The 23690-nt window shown below is 30.4% G+C and overlaps 2 protein-coding genes across 2 annotated transcripts in view; one reads left to right on the plus strand and one right to left on the minus strand.

Moving 5' to 3' along the window:
• The first annotated feature begins 961 nt into the window (after positions 1–961).
• Positions 962–1450, plus strand: LOC132926214 (protein GVQW3-like). Its single transcript, XM_060990557.1, has one exon. The coding sequence runs from the start codon at positions 962–964 to the stop codon at positions 1448–1450; it is 489 nt and encodes a 162-aa protein (XP_060846540.1).
• Positions 1451–2297: 847 nt separating this feature from the next.
• LOC132917720 (signal-induced proliferation-associated 1-like protein 1) overlaps positions 2298–23690 on the minus strand; it is a 41308-nt gene continuing 19915 nt past the window's right edge. The window contains exons 2-22 of the mRNA XM_060978603.1: positions 12755–13280; positions 10481–10994; positions 9653–9915; positions 8758–8909; positions 8538–8662; positions 8226–8464; positions 8049–8152; positions 7828–7985; positions 7633–7739; positions 7409–7543; positions 7103–7343; positions 6747–7011; positions 6553–6668; positions 6333–6491; positions 6149–6263; positions 5050–5379; positions 4857–4980; positions 4540–4787; positions 4307–4464; positions 3772–3978; positions 2298–3697 (exon numbers count right to left, since the gene is read on the minus strand). Coding sequence (XP_060834586.1) covers positions 3505–3697; positions 3772–3978; positions 4307–4464; positions 4540–4787; positions 4857–4980; positions 5050–5379; positions 6149–6263; positions 6333–6491; positions 6553–6668; positions 6747–7011; positions 7103–7343; positions 7409–7543; positions 7633–7739; positions 7828–7985; positions 8049–8152; positions 8226–8464; positions 8538–8662; positions 8758–8909; positions 9653–9915; positions 10481–10994; positions 12755–13271 — 4470 coding nt within the window. The 5' untranslated portion in view covers positions 13272–13280 and the 3' untranslated portion in view covers positions 2298–3504. The remainder of the gene's footprint in view (positions 3698–3771; positions 3979–4306; positions 4465–4539; positions 4788–4856; positions 4981–5049; positions 5380–6148; positions 6264–6332; positions 6492–6552; positions 6669–6746; positions 7012–7102; positions 7344–7408; positions 7544–7632; positions 7740–7827; positions 7986–8048; positions 8153–8225; positions 8465–8537; positions 8663–8757; positions 8910–9652; positions 9916–10480; positions 10995–12754; positions 13281–23690) is intronic.

Consider the following 23690-nt stretch of genomic DNA (forward strand, 5'->3'; position numbering starts at 1 on the left):
AGAAATAATAAATTAAATTCAGTGAAATTCAGTAACATTTTTTTATATTTGTTTGAATGAAAAATGTTAATGAGTTTCGCTTAAATCACAAAAGTTTACTTATGATATTGAAGTTAAAAATTAATACAATTTTTAATACTCATTTCTCAGGTTTGTAAATGTATTACGAGGTTCTTATAAATTTTTTCAACCTATATTAAAAAATAATCCTACAAGTCAAATTAATATTTTATAAGTTTTTGAAATTCAATTTTTTTTGATATTTCATGATTACTCATAAAATAACTTTTTCTCCTCAACAGTTTTTGATAGTTTATGTTGATTAAAAAGAAAAAATAACATTAGATACTTGAAATTTTCACTTTATGTTTATAATATTGTTTTCTATACATCTTTCAATTTTCAAATCATTTTGATTATTATAGTTATAGACAATTTGAATTTTTGACTTTTTTTAGTTAAATTAGTGACACACCATACACCTATTGAGCATTGGTTACTGTTCAGCAAAGCGATTCCCATTTGTCCATTTTTTTACCTTGGTATTTGTACTTATTTGCCATATATATATATATATATATATTACCTAATTATCACATTCAAATGTTTGATCATTGTAATTTTTTTTAATCATTATATTTGAAGTTTTATAAGTCTATTTTCTTTTATACTTTTTTTTACATTATACATTTATAGATTGTGATTAAAGTGAAGGAACAATTTTACAACTATGAGAGATTTTCTATTAATTTTTCAATATTCTAGAATCGAACAATATAATATACATAGGCATGTCCCAAAAGTAAGGTCTCCAACTTTCTAGCGGCCAAGGAAAATTTTATTTTTATAAGTTGGTACCGCTGATATAACCATTAACTTCTTATCTGTTTATGTAAGTTTGAACTAGATGAATCGGACGTTTACTGTTTAGTAGTTAGTACCTTCGTAACACGTGAACGAGATGAGCGCGTCAACCTCGTCAGCGTCCGCCTCCTTATTTGTCCATGCTCAGTGTGAGCTTCGCGCGGTAATCCGTTTTCTTCACTCGCGTGGCGAGACGCCGGCGGCCATCCATCTACAACTTAGTACCTCTTATGGATCGACGTCTATGTCAATTAAAAATGTGAGGAAGTGGTGCAGAAAATTTTCAAATGGGAGGGCGAATATCCATGATGAAGCCAGAAGTGGAAGGCCATCTGTTTCAGACAATCTCCAAGAACAAGTTGAGTCTGAACTTCGTGAAGATCGACGAGTGACTGTTCGAGAACTTGAAGAAAAGTTGCAGATACCCAAGTCCTCGATTCACAGAATCATAAGTGATTTGGGATACCGAAAGTGTAGTGCAAGATGGGTGCCAAAGATGCTTACAGAGGATCACAAACGCCAACAGGGACCACCATTAATTCGGCATCGTATTGTGAAACGCTTGAATAATTGCGTAAAGCCATAAAAAACCGACGACCTGGAATGCTAACGAAGGGAGTGCGTCTTTTGCACGATAACGCTCGACCTCACGTGGCACGCAACACAAAAGCGCTTTTGGATAAGTTTGGTTGGGACATTCTCCCCCCCCCCTACAGCCCAGACCTTGCCCCATCAGACTATCACTTGTTCACCAACCTAAAGAAGCATTTGGGAGGGAAAAGGCTGAATTCAGACAAAGAATTGAAGACTGTAGTGATGGAGTACTTGGAAAAAGAGGTGGACGGAGAGTTCTATGACGCTGGCATACAAAAGCTTCCAGATCGACTACAAAAATGTCTCGATATGAACGGTGATTATGTCGAAAAATAGTGTACGAGTAGTATAATATGACCATGTAAACATTTTTTTAATAAAGCTCTTTTTCGATTTTTTATATTAATGGAGACCTTACTTTTGGGACAAGCCTCGTATATCCCCAAATATTTTGGGTGGAGTTAAGTCAAATATACAATTTTTAGAAATTAAAGTCTACTACCACATAAAAAAAAAGTTAGTACTTTCTATTAGATTTGTATTCTCACTATATTTGACAAAATTTAACCATTTTCAGTACATCATTTATATCTGTAAGTTAAATTAAATAAAATCATTTAAAGATTTTTAATACTTCATTATCATGTCATAGGGGATTTTATTATTAGTTAGCAGAATAATTTTGTTACATTTGTTACTCAATGTTATTACTAATTAATACTATAGTTTTATTTATTTAATTAATAAAATAATAAATAAAGACATAAAGTTATAAGTTATCATTATGATTCATGAATCGTGATCATAATATTGTTTAAAAAATAAGCATCAACACGACATACTGAGACAACATTGTTGTTTGATAATGACCTGTATTTAATTTCATAAACTATTTAATGTATACAAATGAACAGAAAAATTCTTACTTAAGCAAATTGCCCAACAATTAAATTTGTTATTACATATATAATATGGTGTTTATCTTGAATGAACACATACATTAATTAAAACGTCTAAGTATCACTGTTCTAAGACCATGTGCTTGTGTGCATAAAAAATGACAAAATAATAATTATAATAATTACTAAGTTTACAAAAAATAATTAAATGTTATATAAATAACTATTATGTTTCACTTGCTTAACAATATTAAATTCAATAACAATATTATTTTAATAATAATACAATGTGTCAATACTCACACTTGGTGTTTACCAAAAGGCACAATGATAGAAATGTTTATTTAAAAATAAATAAACAATTTTATTATTAATTAAATAATGATACTGTTATGTGTAACAAAATAATCATAATAATGTGTATTAAAAGTAGCAATTGTAATAATATAATATAATAAGTAATGATAAAAAATACAAAAAAAAAAATTAGTATAACAACTTAATAGTTAGATAGCTAGTACCTACGAGTAGTCAATTTGGTAGGTACTGAAATATATTTTGTCTTTTAATAACAGTACATTTTTGACGTTTCTAAATGAACAATAATAAGTAACTTTAATGATAATAATACTGTTAGTCGTTTACTCGCAAAATAGAAACATAAAATTATTTGCGCTTATCCAACTAAACAAACGACAAACATTACATAATATTTATGGTTTTGATTATTTGGGCCGATAATTTTGGTAAAACATTAACTCCGGATAATATACCGACAAACAAATTTACAAAAACATAATAATAATAATAATAATAACTATGTAAACTTAGTTAATCTAAAATTATTAATTAACATAAAAGACAGTCTTTTGGCAATGTAATGTGTTAGTAAAAAATAAATAGCATTTACTTTGAATATAAAATAATAACTTAAAATAATGTACTCAACTAATTCAAAAATATATAAGAAGTTAAATTGTAACGACACGAACAACAGTGACTATGAGCAGCACACATTTCTTTTAGTAAAACATTTATACACATATAATACATATAATGTAATATATTAATAATATATATAAAAAAAAAATAATAATAATAATAATAATAATAAAAAAAAACAAAAAAATATAAACAACTGTTACTTTCAGTCAGGGTGTTTATCGATGTTTTGAAAAAACCAGTGTGTGAAGTGTTTAAGTTGCTGTGCAGCGCTGTTAGATTCATCTTGTAATCGACGGTTTTCTTCTCTCAAATGTTTCACCTCGTTTTGCAATTCCATTCGCATTTCCATTTCACTTCGCAACATCATTTCCAAATCATCTGGACTCATGTTTGTTCTAATAAATACATAGTTTGATTAAGTAGACTGTTCCGTATAATATTGATTAATAGAAAATAGAAAAATATTTACTTGTTCGTACTAGAAGAATTTAATATGGTAACACTACCATTCATGCTACTCCAATTTTGATCTTTGTTTTCACTGATAGTAGTAGCCTCTGGTTCTTTGATTTGAGCACCAGCTGATACTTTACGTAATGCTTCAGTAGCTGTATCAACAAGAATTTTCCAATTCATTCGATCAATCGGAGTGTCTGGTAGTGGCAAATCAGCAACACTAGAAAAATAAATAACTTTATCAATACAGGAAATATTTTTTATTTATTCAAAGTACTAGAATATAATATGCTAGACCAGCGGATTCCAAACTTATACAACTACAGCACCATTGAGAAATAGTTTGTGTTTCGCAGAACCCCAATTTTTTTTTAAAATAATATAAAATTATTTTCTCAATAATCACATATATCTGGCATAACCTTTGAGATTGTCCTACAAAATCTTAGGGTTCCGTAAAACACACTTTGGAAAAATGCTCTGCTAGACAATGATGATATCTATAGTATTTAAATCATATTGTTAATTATTATTAATATTTATAATACCTTTCAACTTGATTCAGTGGTTTCATTTCACTCAGAGCTGGACTTGGTGCACTAGATATCACAGTGGCAGGACGAGCTTTGGTGAGAATAACTTGACCTTGTTCTACATTTGATACATTTTCTCTGGATGGATTCTTATTTATTGTGGTTTTAGTATCCTATTTATTAACACAATAATTTTTAATTTATAATGTTTCTATGCTATCTGTATAGGTGAAATTAACAAAACTTACAATGAAAGATGAATCTAAATTATAGTCAGGATCTATTAATTTCATCAGATCTTCTTGTAATGTACTCATATTGCCACTGAGTCTACTACTTGCATTTGAATTGCGTCCAGAGATTCCAGGTCTAAGTCTTGGTTCACCTCGATCCAATCCAGATCTAGGGCTTTGATTCCGACTGCCATTGTTTTTCAAACTTTTACGATGACTATGGGGAGAGCCAGTACTACTGCTTCCAATTGTAGAAACATCATCTTTTAAAGAGGAAAAAATCAATAATACATATTTATTTAGTATTTAAATTAGAGTGTTATAACAATTACCTTCACTTGCTACTAGGATTCTTTCATTTAATGTTTCTGGTATGTTACCGTTGCTCAAATTCTTTTTAAAGTGATTGGTGTCAATCAAACCATTAGTATTTTCTAATTCAGGGCCACTTGTTGCCTAAAAAGTAACAAAATTAAATATATAATATAAAATTACTAATCATTTATGTATATTTATGTTATTAACCTTAACTAATCGTTTTGTTGATCTTCGTGGTTGTTCTAAGCGTTCGTCAAATTGTTTATGGAGATCATTATTAAGGTCAGAAGACTTGTTCACAAAATCATACTGTTGAGCAGCGACACTTTTACTACTCCGTGGATCCGAATACACAGAAAATGAATTATTCATAGTAGATAATGGTAATGAATTGCTTGCATGCACTTTAGAGTGGGTTTTAGTTGAAGTTGGTGTCAACCTTGTAGGGACAGGCGGAGGATCTTCTAATGGAACTTCTAATAGGTCGTACCAACGATCATCAGATGAATGACCACTTGATGAACTCGTCAATGTACCCTGTAACAATATTATATAGTAACCAATATAAATAACTAATACAAACATACATTATATCTATATAGTCCCTCCTCATTAAAGGCACCGGTGGCCGGTGCAATAACCGGATACTGTTCACATTTTTCAAAAATGGTTTTTTAATATAAAAATACTCAGAAAAAAATATCTACCGATGAGTGCAAAAACCAAACACGTCCAATTAATAATATTAAAATAAAATGGTAAAAACTGATTTTTAAATTTCTGTTGGATACAATAACCAAATACATTTGGACATATCCATTTTTTTTTTTTGCGCCCAACGCTTCTATACAAATTTTGGTTTTCTTTTGGTGCTAATAACCAAATATGTACAAAAACAAAATTGGACACATCTGGTTATTGTGACCATTGAAAATATAGTTATCATAATTATAGAAAGTTAATTTGATACTAGTTGATCAAAAATATTCTTATAATTTTTTTTCAATGAATAATTAAACATTTAAATATTAATCAAACAATTTAAATAGTGGAAAAATTAAATAACCGTATTTTTTTACAGTAATTAAGAATGAACATTTATTTGTATTTGCAGCATTATATCACTTAATATGCTAAATAAAAACATAGTAATTGACATCTGTAAAAATGAGAAGGAAAATACAAATTTTTTGGGACTCAACTAGTATTTAACCTGAGATTTAATTGTACAAGTTATTCAGTTATTTAGGAATTAAACTAAGTGGTTCATGGGACCAACTTTATAACTGCCATTTATATCACTTACCTCAGGATTTTGAGGAAAACGAGAATCCATAGGTGTTGTGTAGGATTTATTACTGCCCATGGTACCATAACCTGAACTATTACTAGATCTTGGTGGTGATAGGCTGCGTTCATACCTATCACAATATTAAGAACTATAAGTTAATACAAATCAAGAGACCGTATTTACAACAGTTACTACATACATTTTTCTATGATTGCCAGAAACTGGTTGTTGCAGTGCTGTTTGTTTTCTAGGACTAGTTACAGCTGACATACCTGCAACATTTTCATACTCACTCTCATATCCTTTTGGAGAACTACTGTTGTCAGTGCGATAGGAACAATTTTGAATATGGCAACCTCTGAAATATAATGAACTGAATAGTTTCACAATCTTGCATAATACTATGTTGTATTACATACCTTCTGGGTGAACCATCCGGGAAAGGTGGAATTACAGTGACTGTGACAAGAACACTAGTCTTCAATAAATCCACCATTTGATCATGTGTGAGTGTGGCAACAGCTACCTTACATATCTATGATTAAAATATTAAAATTTATTTAAAAAAAAATTAAAAAAACTGTACTTATGACATAGGTCACATCATCTATACCTCTATGAGTCTGGAGTTTTGCCTGAGACCTGCTTCCCACGCAAGGCCAGATTTTTCTACTTGTGTGACCAGGCCATCAGGTTGAACATGAAAACCTAATTGGCCTAAAGAATTACGGTGTAATGACAGTTCCTGGGCAACAGAACCCTGAGTTACTGCTCGTAATCTAACTACAACTTCCATCAATTCATCTCTATCACCGTCACTGCAACCTTCATGCATATGTAAGGTAACACATTCTCCTTCATGGTAATATATTCTTAAACTATAAACAGTTAAACATATTGTGTTATATTTTAAAAATATTAACCATTCTAGTTTCAACTTAAAAAGTATTTGACACCATAAACACATACCTATTAGTTTGAGTTGTCCAGCCCAATATAGACTTGCAAGGTATAACTAATAATATGTCATGGTTATTTTCTTCTACAAGGACCATGGAGTCTGATGATATGGCTAGAAGACAGTGTCCACCAATAACTCCATTGCCTTCTTCTAACACTACTTGCCAACAAATAGCACCTCTTTGAGAAGCATCGGGCTGAAATCTTGGCCGCCACCTCTCTTTTTTCTTACTGCTAAATGACAACATTGCTGTAAAGAAAAAATATTGATTAAATTAAAGCTCTTTGTCTTATTTAAGATTAAAATTAACTTACAAAATTTTTGCACTGGTTCAATAGTAGTATTTGATGAATGATTTAATGTTAAATCTTTTAAATATGCTTGCCTTGTACGAGTCGCCATTGTAGCAAATTTTTCAGATCGGTGAGCAGCATTCTCAGCATTTATAACTAAGTTTATTAATGTTATACAAATATATTAAAACAAAATTAGGTTGTAATATTACACAACTAATAAGTAACCACTATAGAATACATACTTTTAGCTAATAAGAAGTCACTAAATTCTTTGGATTTTTTGAACACAGCTTCTTTGGGAATTGGAGGACCAAACATTTCAACCTCTTTAGATCTTGTTACGGCAACACTAAAATTTTGATTGACAAATATTAAAAATATTTAAAAACCTACTTTAAAAATATATTAAAGCTCATTTAGAAGCCATTAGTTATTACCTATATTGAGTGTTTTCTGTACATGGATTTATAACTCTGACCACAATAAATACATGTTGAAATTGAGAACGAATATTTTTTGGAGAAAATGGCTGAGCTCCGGGTTCTTGAAATACGATTGTAACAATATCATTTCCTATATGTCTCTTTCGAAGAAGCTATACAATGTTCAAAAATAAAATTTAATATTTGTTTTAATAAGAAAATATAAATTAAAATACCTGTTGCCTGTTGTTTGGAGTAAATGGCAACATGGTAGATACGTGGAACATGATTTCACAGTTTTGAAATTGACTGTAGAATGAATAAAGTCCAGTGGAATCAGCTACAAAATATAAAACATTTATGATGTCAACAAATGATATTAATATAAATAATATTTTATAATGCACACTTACTCTTGTTATCTAATCCTGCTCTGTATTTGTTAAAACCCTTTAGGCGTACTCTTTGAGCAATACTGTCCATGAACTGATAAAATGCTAAACCTGCTTCTTCATTATTGTACATGTGTTCTTCGGTAAATTGTCCAGCGCGACAATACATTACTCCAACTTTGTAGGTATGAGATATACCTTGTTCATCAAGACCTAACAATAGTTCTTCGACTCTATTACTCGATACACCCAACCTTAAACTACAAATGCATGTTTGGTATTTAGTTTATGGTCATAATATTTTCAATAATTTAAATGATAAATTATTTTTACCATGGAAGAGGAATTTCTGGAACAATGTATTCTAAGACATCTTTTGTATTGATGTGTTTAGAACTGCTGGATAGTTTAATATTAGGAATAGCATCTTCAAGAATAGAACCACGAAGAGTTTGTAACTATGAAAAATAAAAAGGTAATTAATAATCAAACATAAAATTTACACAAAAACATATAATACATTTATTTATATAGATAATTAAAATATATTTACTTCACTTGTTCGGATGATAATCCTATATCTAAACATAACCAATGGATTTGAACTACAACCATTGGATGTTAAATCAGTTTCAACTCTTTCTCTTTTTAAACTGATAGCAACAGGTCCCAACGTCTCATCGAGTCCAAACCAGTTCTGGTGTTCTAAAAAATATAAATTAAAAAAATTAATATTTTTGTTTATGATATAAATGTTATAAATTTATAACTTAGTAGTAATGCACATTCACAAAGATTTAAAATTCTTAAAACTATTAGTATAATATGCATTAATGTATTCAAGAGATAATTATTTAATTTATTCTGTCCAATTAGCAGCATTTAACTATTCCATTTAGAATTTTTTTTTTTTTATAGGTAAGTAATCATTGCAAATTTTGTCATAAATATTCATGTTGTAATAAATTATAACCATTGTCGGTTTTTGCAAGGTATTTAAAAATAATAACTTAAAAGTTATAATCTAAAATATAATATATACATAAGTATAATATGGAAAGTTTTTTCTAATTTTTTCAATTTTATCAGAAAATAAAAATTTAAAATCCTATAAATATTGTTTCAGTATTAAAATTTAATTTAGTATGTAAAATAAACATATAAATATAGTAATTAAATGTTTATAAAAATAACATTAAATATATATTTTTATGTATTTAACCATTATTTAAAAATCAGCGTAAATACTATGCAGTATGCATCCCCCAAACAAATATCTTTAGTGCGCCTAAAGGTATTGTACAGCGTATACTATACTACTTAGTACTTATCATAGTTATATAAAATTGGATATTAATTATTATTAGATTAAATACCAAGTAAATTAGTACAAGAGTACCTATCGTTGAGTTTAATTTAATACATAATAATATAATATTATAAATTACCTTGACCGAAAAAGAATGATCGATAGTACAAATCTCCCTCGTCGGAGGTCTCGATCAATTTCGAATAGTTTTCAGGACAAATACTGTCGGTCCAGTGCGTTTCTCCGGATTGGAACTCGAGGACGGATATACCGTAAGCCATACGCGGCCTGTGGTACAGTTTGCCGTTGTTCAGTGTGGATATCTGTCCAGCTTGGGTCCTCTGCGTCAAACTTACTTCCCGTTCGACTTCACCGCCGAGTTCGTTTCGAAAGAACGGACAGCTATCGCCAAATACAAAATCATAATATTTAGAGAAAAGAAGATATTATATAGGCTGTTTAATAACAATTTTAATTCTTATGTTTAAATACTAATTACAAATATATTCATAATACACGTGGCATGTCAATACCAAGTTATTAGTTGTTGCGTAATAATAACGAGATTATAATATATATAAAAATAGTTTCACGTGAAAATGAGCCACTTAAGCTATATACAGTTGTAGTAAAGAAATCAAATTTATACAGCGCAAGGAAAACAATATTTGCTGTGACGTAACGTTTTATTTTATTTTTCATAGAAAAAATTTATAATTGTTATAAAAATCGTAATTTTTATGTTTTTCAAGCTCGAATAATTTTGTTTTAAATTATGATATCAAAAAGATAAAACGTTGCGTAAATATTGTCTTTTATATAAATTTGGTTTTTTAACTGTAGCCAAAGCAGTTCTTTTTTGCGTGAAACCTATACAAGTACATATCTTGTTAATCATTAATATATTAAGAACAACGAAAACGATGTTTGCCATTGTTCAATACGCGTTTCAATTTATTTTGTATACCTGTCCAGTAGATTGTTGTGTTTCCCGTCGCCGAGGTCTTCGTCGCCACTGTCCGGTGTGGATGACCTAGCGGCCAGCATGGAAGCGGCTGAAGCGCCTGTGGCTGTGTTCCTCCGCCTGGACAACATGTTCTGGAGCTTGGATGCCAGGCCCACCGTGGCCGTCAGCGATTGAACATCGTAATGAGCGAAGCCACGTCGTTTCTGTCGCTCATCGCCAGTAAATTCTGCGCATCCAACAGCCGCCGTTTGTACATTGGAAATAGGAGCGCCCGGCAAACCACCGGTGGTCGCATCGTCCGTGGTCCTGGAGAATTTATTGTTGGCTCCCCAAAACTTGTGGAACTTGAGCCTAAGCTTCGGGCTGCTGGAATTGGGACCCTGAGGTGACGTGGTCGTCTTGTCAGCGGCACATGCACCGGTGCCGCCATTGCTCATTGCCACGACTGACGGAATCCTATCGTCTGGCGGCGTGTCGACCGGCATCTCTCGGTACCCAAATTCTCGATTGTTACCTGTATTCGGAAACGATAAAACGGCGTTAGCGACGAAATTGGTAAATTGGGTCCCGGCAAAAAAAGGTAGTAAGTAACGATAAATTGAGTCCCAGAAAAAAAAAGTAGTAAATAAATTGAGTCTCGGAAAAAAATGTTAGTATACGTTAAATATTTAATATAGTACGTCAAATTTTATAATCATGGTATATGAATATTGTATAAATGGTATAAATTAAGATAGGTAATAGGTATATGTGGTTTTTATTATATCATGTTCTCAGTAAAAACTTAAATGATAAAGATTTAACAAATTCAAATTTAGCATGATATTGATATGATTTGGTTTTACAAGTGCTGCGACTGTAGGTGATATGAGCAAGCTCGGATGGGAGTTGAATATTCCAGGGGGCACGTGATTCCGCGTTAAAAAAAATTCAAAAATAAAAAAAAATGCACAAATCATCGCAAGAAAAATTATTATCATAATAAAACGATATTTGATGGTAATATTTATATAATTAAAGGAATAAAAAATAATGAACTGTATGGAATAATACACGGATTTTCTAACTGTTTAATACACGCGTAATAAAGGAATTTAAACGTGTTTTATTTCCAGCATACTGAATGATTTATACTGAAGCGATAAAAATTCTTCAATAAAAACAAAAATTCACCAGATCGATTATCGGTACATTGGAAATAGAATACTTCTAAATTCTTAAGTTACGCGTGTGTTATACTTATACCATTGATTATGAATACTATTTAGATTATAAATTTTATAATCAATGGTTATACAGACATAAAATCACTGGCACCACTGTCCACTTCCAATGATGTCCTCTTAACACCCGTTATATAAAGGGTTTAATATAAGCAGTTTTAATGAAATATTGAGAAAAATTAAAAATTTTTATCTTGAATATATTTAAATATTAATTCACAAAATATTTTCAAAGTAGTTCCGTATCGGTCCTACAATGGCCGTTGCATAATAATCAGATAATATAGAAAAACAGTTTAGCACGGGACAAACTTATGAGTACCTACATTATTTACAATACATTTACCATGCTTTCACATAACTTAGCAAAGAACTTTATCTGTATCATAGCGTTCTTATTTTTTTTTTATATCAACAATTACTCAATAATTTATAATAAACAAATGAAAAAAAAAATGAAAAAACTGAATCTATACGAATAAATAATTTGGATAGTCTTTAAACTATAAAAAATAAATAAAAACGTTACATCATACATAAATTTCTTTTACATGCGTGATAAAAATTTGATAAGGTCACTGAGAATACTATCTCTGTAAGTGTGCATCACTCAAAACCGTTTTCATTGCTAAATTACAGGTAGTGTAGCGTCTTTGGGTTTCTAAATTAGTGAAAACGAGAGTTGTGACTTGTGAACAATGCAGCAGTTCGACTATGCGTATATAGTATATACCTTCTACATGGTATTACCGTTTAATTATGTATACTAACATACTAAATTATTAATTGATATTGGGTGTTTTTGATCAACACACGGTAGGTAATAGTATATATTAGTATTGTAACACTTATTAAAGTATAATTATTGTTACTGCAACAGCGGTAATTGTGATTTGCTTTTACGACAAAGTGCTAAATATCTTTGTTTAATAATTTATAAACATAATTTCTATGATATTACTTTAGTAATTTGCTAGTCTTATTAATTATTTATTTTATATTAATGTAAAAAGTAAAATGATAAAATAGGACGGCGTAATATGCAACTCACTGTTTCCATCGATCATGTCCAACACAGTAGGCCGGTAGTCCTGGAGCAGAGCGAAGAAGTTCTCGCCGGCTGACGCCCTGCCAGCCGAATTCCTGTCCGAAGATATGACGTCGATGGAACCGTGACTTCCGTATTCCCGTTTCAACAGCGGGCTGACCAACGGCCGGTCTGTGGCCGCTGCCCGGGAGTCGACGTATGCCGTACTGCCGCCAAAGTGGTGGCCGGCGGCGACACCGCGTTGTTGATGATGCTGCTGCTGCTGTTGCTGCTGATGGTGATGGTGGTGATGGTGGTGGTGGTAGTCCGAGTGGTGCGTGAGCTCCAGACTGGAGTTACTCCGGTACAACGGATCCTGGATGGACCTCTGCTGTTGTCCACGGGTCGACGACAGGCCTGCGTTCGTGCGGGCCCGCAACACGTTGCTGTTGTAATAGTCCATCGCTTGGGCCGCATGTTGACGCGCCGTGCTAGTGGAGGTGGTGCCGCCGTTACGCGCGCCTCCTTCTAGGCCTATCATCACAGTCCACTGCAAAACGTAAAGAAAAAAAATCGTAAGTACAGTATGGTCAAGAATGACGTTAAAAAAATGTATACACGTAATAGGTAATTATTTATGCAATATTATATTAAAATATGATATTACCTACTAAATTTTAATAACAAAGAAATATGATTCTTTTTTTTTAGGAATTTCGTTTACAAAAATGACACGTACGATACAATAAAATGGTTTGAAATTGCTGTTGGTTCTGTGCTCACAATACTCTCAATATATGCTTATACCATGCGGTACTCGAAATTTATAGAATGTATCTATCTATTCATATAATATATACTAGTATATATATATATTTATATAAATAATATGCATTCATGAATACCAGAAAAACTTAACATTTACTTACTATTATTATTAAAGAATAAAAAAAAATATAACTTCTAAAATGTATACGATTTACTGCGGCACGGACAAGTGCGAATTAGTTTGTATGCGCGCGTTTATGATCGTTCGCAAGCCGGCGTTCACACACACACACACACACACATATATATATATATTATATACATACATGCAGACGGTTAGAAATGTATCGCACGTTTTTTGTTGTTTTTTTTTGTCAGCGTTGCAGATAAGAAGGACGGCCGACGACGAATCGCCACTGGTGCAGTGCCGTATATGACTGCTAATTATTGTACACCACGCGAATCTCCGATTGAAATGTGTACATAATGTATATACTTGTATTATATTATGAATAATTCATCATAAATTCTCTCCCGCACGTTAGGTTCAACTTCAATGGCGTTATCGGGAATACCGCCAATTTATGAATAATACATTTTGAAAATTCGACGGAAGTTTGAATTTGAGAATAATAAGAAAAAAATTAAATAAAAAAAAAGGTAACCGGAAAACGTGTCGCTTGGCTATTATAGAGTAGAACGACGTTGACACAACCTGTTACGTAAACATATGTTGAGAAATCCATCGCGTATATTTTTTCAAAATTACAAATAAAATATGTAAAAATATGTTAAGGTTTTTATAAAACTTCTATAGGTGTATATATTAACGTGAGAGATATCTGCTCGTTGGGTCTCAATTTAAATAACTATTCGCAAGCATCTATATATGTATTTATTAGATCATCGTGTATAATATTGAAATTTAGATACCGAAAGTAAAAAATTATACGAAAACAAGCCTCGTACGTATGGAAATTAGAAGTGATATTTAAAACTCAAAAATATCACACACAAACACGCGTTTAGTTATGTGTTTATCATACAGGGTGTATCAGTAAGATCTGAACGTATAACATAGAAATTAAATTTGAATATTTCATTCATTTGTGGTACACCTTGTATACCTACATATATATATTTATAAAGACGGAAACGATTAAAACCTATAGGTATGGTTTATTTATTTTTGAAACGAATATTATATATTTATCTGCAATTATTATTAAACAGCAGCAAACGCATAATGCAAACAATAACTTAAAGACTACAGAAAAAGTACATTATAAATCGGGTCAATATAGGTTTAAAGTTTTAAATACAAATAGTAAGTAAGAAAGGCCATAATACAGAAACTTAACAAATGCGTAATAGTTAATTAGTTATAAATTTACAATAGACTATATTTTATAAAAGAATTTTGTTAATACAGTGGACTAGTGGACATAATATATGGTAAATTATAATCAACTATTTTAAATCCTTTGTACTATACAATACATAAGTATATTTTATAGACTTATAAGTTATAGTGTATAATATATACAGTATATGCACTATACGCTATTTGGATATATAATGTACTTAGCACGTCATATTATAATGTAGTATATACAGTATACACTGTACCTTAACATAATTTATTTTATTATATATTACCAATAGTTAAGTACCTATAATAAGCTGAGACTATAGTAGATATTTACGAATGCAATATTTTAATTTTAAGAGTTTAGTTAGTACTCTAATGAGTATTAACAATTATTTTAAACAAATTTAATGGGTTTTACATTTTAATACTGTTGTAATTGAATGTATACATTGTTTCAATTAAATACTGTTAAAGTGTAGTGTTAAGGTGCAGTCAGACGGTGTCACACAAATAGTACCAATACTACATGTTTAATATACACAATAATATACATTGTTATGATTATTATTATCCTATACTTATGGTCATCTCATATTCTCATGTTCTATTTGAATAATATAATATGACACGACATAGCCTATAAGAATATTCGGCTCGACCATCGTCGGCGCCGCGTAGGTCGTAACGGAAGACGTTCGTCTCAAAAAACATAAATACGTTAGTGACAAAAAAAAATTTTAATTAACCTCTTACGCAGTACGCACCGATCACATTTCACATTTTGACACATCATCGCTGCCCTCTGGGTTTTATTCAATCATATCATTTTTCCATATCAAAATACGAATTTTTCAGTATATATTATTACAGAAAATCGAATACGTAGGATGGATATCGTAACTTTACGAATTGAAATTGTGTGAAAAATTCGTCACATAGATACACCAACAGCATAATATTAAAATATTATTAGCGTGAAAAAATCTATTACCTGTAGTAAGCCCGCGTGCACACTGCACAATAGTTTTCCATGCAGTCAAATTCATAATATTTTATTAGATTATTAGATTTATATAAAGCTCGGTGAATACTAAAATACTAAAATAAATAATAATATAATACATAAATATATCATTATTACACACAATAATATTTTTAGAGACGAATTTTGGCTTATGTTTTGCCTAGATGTACGAGGATGAAAATTGTACACCCTTTATTAAATAATCCTGCAGATGAAATTTTCGCTATATATTATATGCTACGTATAATGTCGAGCAGGATTACTATCAACATCAATAATAAATCAATTCAAAATCTTCCACAGAGATAATCATAATAAAGGTTCAGACCTCATCTACCATAAGAAATCTATTTTAAGAGACCAACCAGATATATCTTATAAGCAAATCTATATTTCTTTTATTATCCATTATAGAGCTGTGCATTTGAAGAAATATAAAAAAAAATATTAGACTGTAAATAAAGCTTCCTAATTACTACAAAGTTTGAATTAAGTATTAAAAAAAATCAATTTTGAAACTTATTTTTGTTTTCATCCATATTTTTAATTATTTTTTGTCAATTAAAACTTATTACATAATTTATGAATTTTTTTTTTTAATTTTCGTCATAAATATTTTACACATTCTTTATGTGCACAGTGTATTTTATTAATAATATCTTCAATTAAAAATAGTTTACACTTTTAGTATACCTACCCTATATAACGCATTATAAACTAAATTGTTGAGTGTAATGCATTTATGAAGCATTTTAATGTACCTATTAAATTCACAACCTAATTATAACTTTCTTAAATTGTAAAAACATCAAGTAGGTAAACTACTAAATTAATTTAAATAAATAATTATTGCCAAAAATTACTGACATCAATCAAATGCAATTATTACAACGCCCGCCTCCCCTTAACTTAGGTGCACGCGATGGAATGTCGTCATCGTCGTCGTTACGGTCGAGGTATTTTCAAGGGTCGACAATACTCTGTGCGCACATACAAAACGCACACCGATCTACCGACGAGACATCCTGCGGGGTAATAAAATTCGGAATTCCGAGACAAAAACACGTACAACAGACTATAAAATACCTACCAAATATACAACGTACGCATATAAAATAACATAAAGGACCGGCAGCAGCAGAGCAGTACGAGCGATCGAAAGAGGCGACGAAAGAAGAGGTCTCCTCCTCGTGTGCATCGCTGCAGCGTATCCTGTGGACCAATATACCATCTGTCGCGCAGTCCTCTATTTAATAGCATTATATTTATATTATATTTAACATTTAGGTATATTATACAGTATATACTATATATATGACGAATACCATTGCGGCAGGGGCGGCTGCGCATTTTGACCTGCGGGCTGCATGATTGTCGGATGGCAAACCAATTTAATTGACCGGAATGCCGCGAGGGGATGGAGCAGGCATCGGTGTACGACCAATTGGGACGTAGTCGCTAGTCGTGGTGGTGTGTGGAGGACAAGGGAAATTTTCGATCGTATACGAGACGTATAATAATATTATAGTATTATTATACCGATTAAAAATTAAAATTCGATGCGGGCGGCGATACGTATACCTAAAATTCAGGGTAAATCCTGCAATAGCAACATTCTGAAGAATATTCTATCGTTTCCCGAGCCTTTTAGTGGAGTAAAGAAAATCACAAATCTGTAACATATATTTTAAGATATATCATATTTACCCCTGTATTTATCAGTGCCAGGAATTTTCTTTCAGAGGATGGACAATTACAATAAAAAATTATGTTTGCACTGTATTTCTCCAATATAATTTATATAATTATACATATTATCAAATCAAGATCAAGTAAGTGTAATAAAAGCAGCGTTGCTTAATCACCACAAACTGTAATTAAATAAATACAATTATTGTCTAACATTTCGGGTAGGAGGGGGGGGGGCTTGAGCCTGACTACAGCACTGGCATTTATTATAATACTATAATACTCGTACATGCATCGCAAAAGTGTCAAATCCAAATTGTCTCCTTTACTATTATAAATATTTTATTAATACAGGAATTTCAATAATTATCTATAGATAATACATTTGTATACAAAAAAAAATAAATAAAATATCGTAAAAAGCCAGCAATAAAATTCTGATAGGGTTCGTAGTGTTTGTACTTTTAATTTTGATTATAGGTTAATTCACACTAATATTAAAGCCAATAACACACAATTAAACGCAAATTTAATATTTTATACGTCTGTAAGAAGGAGACAACATATGAGGGTATTGCGTGCTCTTGCATGCATTAAAATTGTTATAAATGTTATCAAAGACACCAATGTGCTATACGGTTTCACTAAGATTCTTCTTAAGGCAATCGTACACTGTGTATAAATGTATATATAAATATATTATGTTTAGAATAGTTTGCAAGGGTTTTTTTCAAAAAATATTTTCAGGGATGCAGATTAAAAGTTTTGGGCATTTTCTATTGCAGACAAATATGAGCCTGTGGCATTTCAAACATATTAGAAAATACGATATGACCTGAACACAAATATTGATTTTCTGACATTACTTAAGTTCTTAGTGCCCAATCGCTATATTGTAATGCATATTATATTATAATATTTTGTACAGTTTGATATTTATAATTTAACGTAGCGCTTATAATATATATATAGGTATATATATAAATTAAAGTGTTGTTGAACAACATCTACGTTGCAACTACGTTTGTTTAGGAACATGGTTTCTCGGAGACATAATTGAGAGACGTCGCATTCGACATGTATGATGTATTGTGTATACAGTATATACGTCACACGTATATAATATTGGATACGAAAAAATGAGAATGACGAGATCTTCTGTAATTGGAGCGGACCGAGACGACTGCCGGGCATTGACACGGCCAGAGTATTGTCACGAAAAATTTATTAGTATTAACGAGTATGATACGCATCGACAAAAGTAAATTATAAGTCGTCTATGAAAAAATTGTTTAAAAAAAGTGTACAAGAACTGAAGAACAATTAATATCGAAGAGCCAAATGAAAACCGTCGAAGAATAATAATATGGTTAACTGTCGTAGGGTTCCGTTTTTGTATGTAACTGTGCATAACACGTAAATTAATCTAGTGTTCCGTTCACATGTTAAATAAACAAAATGACACCGAAACGAAAACGGTATCTGTATGCATTCATAACGATCAACGACGATCAACAATCTATAGCCGTGGCACATTATTATGCGAGCAAGGCGCGTTCGTTCGTCCCATTCTCATCACGTCGATAACACACATCCACACACAACACAGCAACAACGGTACGGAATAGAAATAATATAGAATAGAATATATATTATACATAATGTGTATCATCCATTCCAGTCTTACGTAACTATTTTATCGTACAAGTACATGACGTGCAAGCAGCGGTGTATACCTTATGAGTTAACCCGGTTTCGAATTCAACGACTAATCGATATAAAAAATTGTTTTATTTCGTTTGTAAAAGTATAAGCGTGTATCTTTATTCTTTAATATAGAGCATTGTATAACGTATAGGTATGTAATGAAGCATTGATGCGACAGTGTATGGAAAAAGTGTTTTAATTTGAATCATCGTATTCGTATACGATCCACACAATAATAACATTATACTTTTATACTTTGATATCCAAATATGGATTTCGAGAGGTTATGAATAAAGTTCAAGAAAACGGGCGCGGAAACAACAATGTCACGAACATCATGACGATTTGTGTTTATATTTTATAACACTTATATTAAAAATTATAATATTAAAAAAAATGCACGATATACATTGAAGGAAGAATAAAAATATAAACCTTTTATTGAACCGTCGTCATCGAGTCAATTTAGATGTTTAGTGTTTCGAGATCGTGACCGAGAGAAATGGTACAACTTACTGCGTAGCAATATTATCATAATCATATTTTAATGTTCGCTGAAAATGGACAAAAAATGGTTTATAATATTATTAAACAAATACAAACGACCAAACAATTTAAATATAGGTATTGAACGGGCTTAACAAATAATGCACTATGTATTTATTTCAATAGAAGTATACTTGTGCGCGTAAAATTGTAACTGCGGTAAGTGGTTGTTGATGCCAAGGACACGCTGTATACTATCGTGTGTGTGCGTGTATCTAGTAAGTAGCGGTAATAAATATGACAATACAAGTCCGCTAATTATAGCCCGGCTATAAATATAATTATTATATTATGTACCTTTTTGTTCTCTATTTCTAGTTGCGCGCACACAACACACACATATGCATAGTAGTCACGTGCTGCAATATTTATATTCACCGACTTAATAGAAATAAATTCATAATGAATCGAACCAGTATTTGCTACTTAGTTCGCCTATTAAGACTTAAGTCATAACGATTTACAACACTCGTAATATTATTATTATTTGTTCCATTTTACTTAAAAAAATATAAAAGAAAAATTCAATTTTCCTTCAAGTATAATAATAATATAAATTATCAATAGCATTATATTGTATCAACTATCAAGTACTTTTTTATTTATCACACATAAGTTATAAGTTATAATTTATACGTTTACAACTATTGGTCAGTCAAATTATAAGTTATAATTAACATTATATACAATTAAGCTTATGAAGTTATGAACAATTTCATTAAATATTTAATAAGTTAAATCAAGTATTACGATGATAGACTGGTATAATATGTTTTTAGTCTATGTTATCACGCTATGGTCAATATTTTATTAAATTTTTTTAATTGACCCCCTCCCCCACCAATACATGTAAAGAGTCAGCCGACCAAATTTTGTTAAACAATTGATTACAGAAAAAATCATACTCATCTTTATTTGGTGAAAAAATAGTACAGTGATATTTGATGAAAATGAACTCTGCCTTTTTAATTGTCATTATAAAAAAATTATGTTGAATAAGTGCTACTACAGTAATTAGGCGTAACTGTAAGGATTATCATGCAAGGATAGTGCAGTGGATTCGTACACGGTTGGCTTAAGACAAGAAGACTATAATACTGCCTATACTGTCTATTATAGACGACTAGTCAATAGTCATAGAGCCTACGCCCTACTGTCTATAATAGTGGACATTGTTGACCGCAACACGTTTGTGTAATGTATAATAAATTATATTATAATAATATATTATACACGCGCCAAGCGGTCGTATAAATATTGGGAAACTTTAATAACAATAATAAAACAACTAGCAATGCTCAGGTAATCTAACCCATATAATAATATATATATATGTATGTTTATTAAACATTACCATAGGTCCATAGACCGTAGAGTAATAATATTATTATAACGTCGCTACCACACCGCCTAATGCGGTTGTGGACAATTTTGTAATAATCTACATAAAACATTAAGTTTTTGTACATAATATAATATATATATTATATACAAATAAACTGAATCATAATTCCTAAACAATATACGTATACAAGACAAGTTTCAATTGTTCATAGTGTCCGAAGGTTACACTTACTACTTACATATTTAGTATTTACATATTTTTAACCATCACCACATACAATGTTACGAAAAGGCGTATCAAAAGGATGTCAGTACACTGTTTTCTCTCTATACCTAGTTTACACAACATAGACAAAACGCACTCACGCCAAATATTTTTTTTATGTTTTTGAGTAATCTTAGTTAAAATTACTCATTAGAAAATTACAGCGAATATTTTTTTTGAGGTTATGACATACCGATTTGTCCAAATATTGACTCAAAATAATGTAATATCCAGTTAAATTTCTATAAGTGTTTTACGTTTTTGAATGACCACATACATTTTTATATTAATATTATGAAGTAAAATATTTTTAGAAGTATTTCTATACATAAAATCTAAATTTAAACTAGTAATTTAATATTTTTTTTAAAAATTTTATCAAACAAATATTTTCAAAAAAGTTATTATATTAAAAAGTGTTGTTTGATAAAAAAAAAATCGGCCAATATAGAACAACATACATTGATTAGGTTACCGTAAATATAACCGTAGCCTTTAGCGATATTTAAATTAAATGATTTTCACCACATAATATGCGGAAGCCCCTAGCTATATTAGGTATGAAAAAAAAAATAGTACAAACATCTTAATAAATATGGAATAATGATAATGACTAATAATGGTGTAATATGATTAAAGTATAATGTTTTTTTTTTAATCATAACATATACAAACTATTGCATAAAATCAACGAATAAAAGAAAAGACACAAATTACATACTGCATAGACCGAGGGATAAATCCGTTGTAAAACACCATGTTTATATTAGCTAATTACATTTATTATAAATTATGATTATTATTATTACGTTTTTTTTCTCTTAATATTCTAAAGGGTACATTATTATTATTAAGCCATTGCTAACCTAGCCTAAAAGTTACTCGAACAATGTATTATACTTATTCATTTTATTATAACTCAAATATTCCCACCATTCATTATTTAAACTTAAAAACAATAGACTAAAATCCTATTACATTTTGAGAAATACTTGAAGGTCTTAAAAAACAATGATTAAATATTATTATTTTTTCGCAATAGTGGTATTCAGTAGCATGCGAGTAAATGACAGTTAATATTAAATAAGTACATAATGATATAATGATAATTACTAAATAATTATTATAAATTATATTAATAAACATTGAGTATTGAAAACCTGTAAATTATTTTCTATCGAGTTTTATTTTATCATAATATAAAAAATGTTGCATTCACATTTCTTTATTTTTAATTTCTTACGCATACATATTATAATCTTTTATTTATTTAATATACAAAAAACATTATGTTCATTAAAATCTATAATTATTAATTTATTTATAACTTGTAACACTATTTTAACTCAATATAAATTAATTAATTAAATATTAATATCACTGACATTATAGTAACAATAGCACCTAGGTACCAATGTACCATACATATTATTATACAGTCATCAAACACCTATATGTGTATTATTTAAATTTAAATAAACATTATAAATTATAATATTAATTATTGATTAACAATATATAACTACATAACTACATATAATATAATCAATAGTTTGACGTCCAGATAAATTATAATAATAATAATTGTTTAAATAATATTATTACATCAGTAAAGAAAATCAATAATTTCTTGATTTGATAAAGCGTATATGAAACTGTTTTGAAATAACTGCATTTTAAACTTCCACTGTGACACTGTACTATTAAAACGCGACGCCCAGTGGATTGAAAAAAACTGTAGTAGGTACCTACGTTATTTTTATTTTTTAATCTCCTACGGAATATAATAATATTATTGTTTAAATGCGCAAGCATATTCTCGCCGGCATAATATTTTATACGGTATTACGATGAGATTTTTTAGCTGCAAAATGAGTGCACCTGTCCGATAGTTTAAAATGTTTATGTGTTGCCAATTTTGGCCGACCCTCAGTCGAGTAGTAGGTATACACAAAACATAATAAATATAAAAAAAATACGCGTACGTCGACGGCGGCGGCTGAACTCGAGCCAAGAAATGCGGGCAACGATTTTCCGGGTTGCAACAACCCACCCACCGGCCTCAACTGCGGCGGCCTAACCCATAAATCTCAGCCTTCGATGCGACTTAAATAACTATACACCACTATGCGGCATTATAATAATATATTAAACTATAAACAATATTCGTTGTCGACATTTACTTTTTCACATCATTGTCGATTTTCATGTACATACGATACGAAACAAATAATATGACTATAGG

Source organism: Rhopalosiphum padi, chromosome 1 (genome assembly GCF_020882245.1).
Source record: "Rhopalosiphum padi isolate XX-2018 chromosome 1, ASM2088224v1, whole genome shotgun sequence".
Lineage (NCBI taxonomy): Eukaryota > Metazoa > Arthropoda > Insecta > Hemiptera > Aphididae > Rhopalosiphum > Rhopalosiphum padi.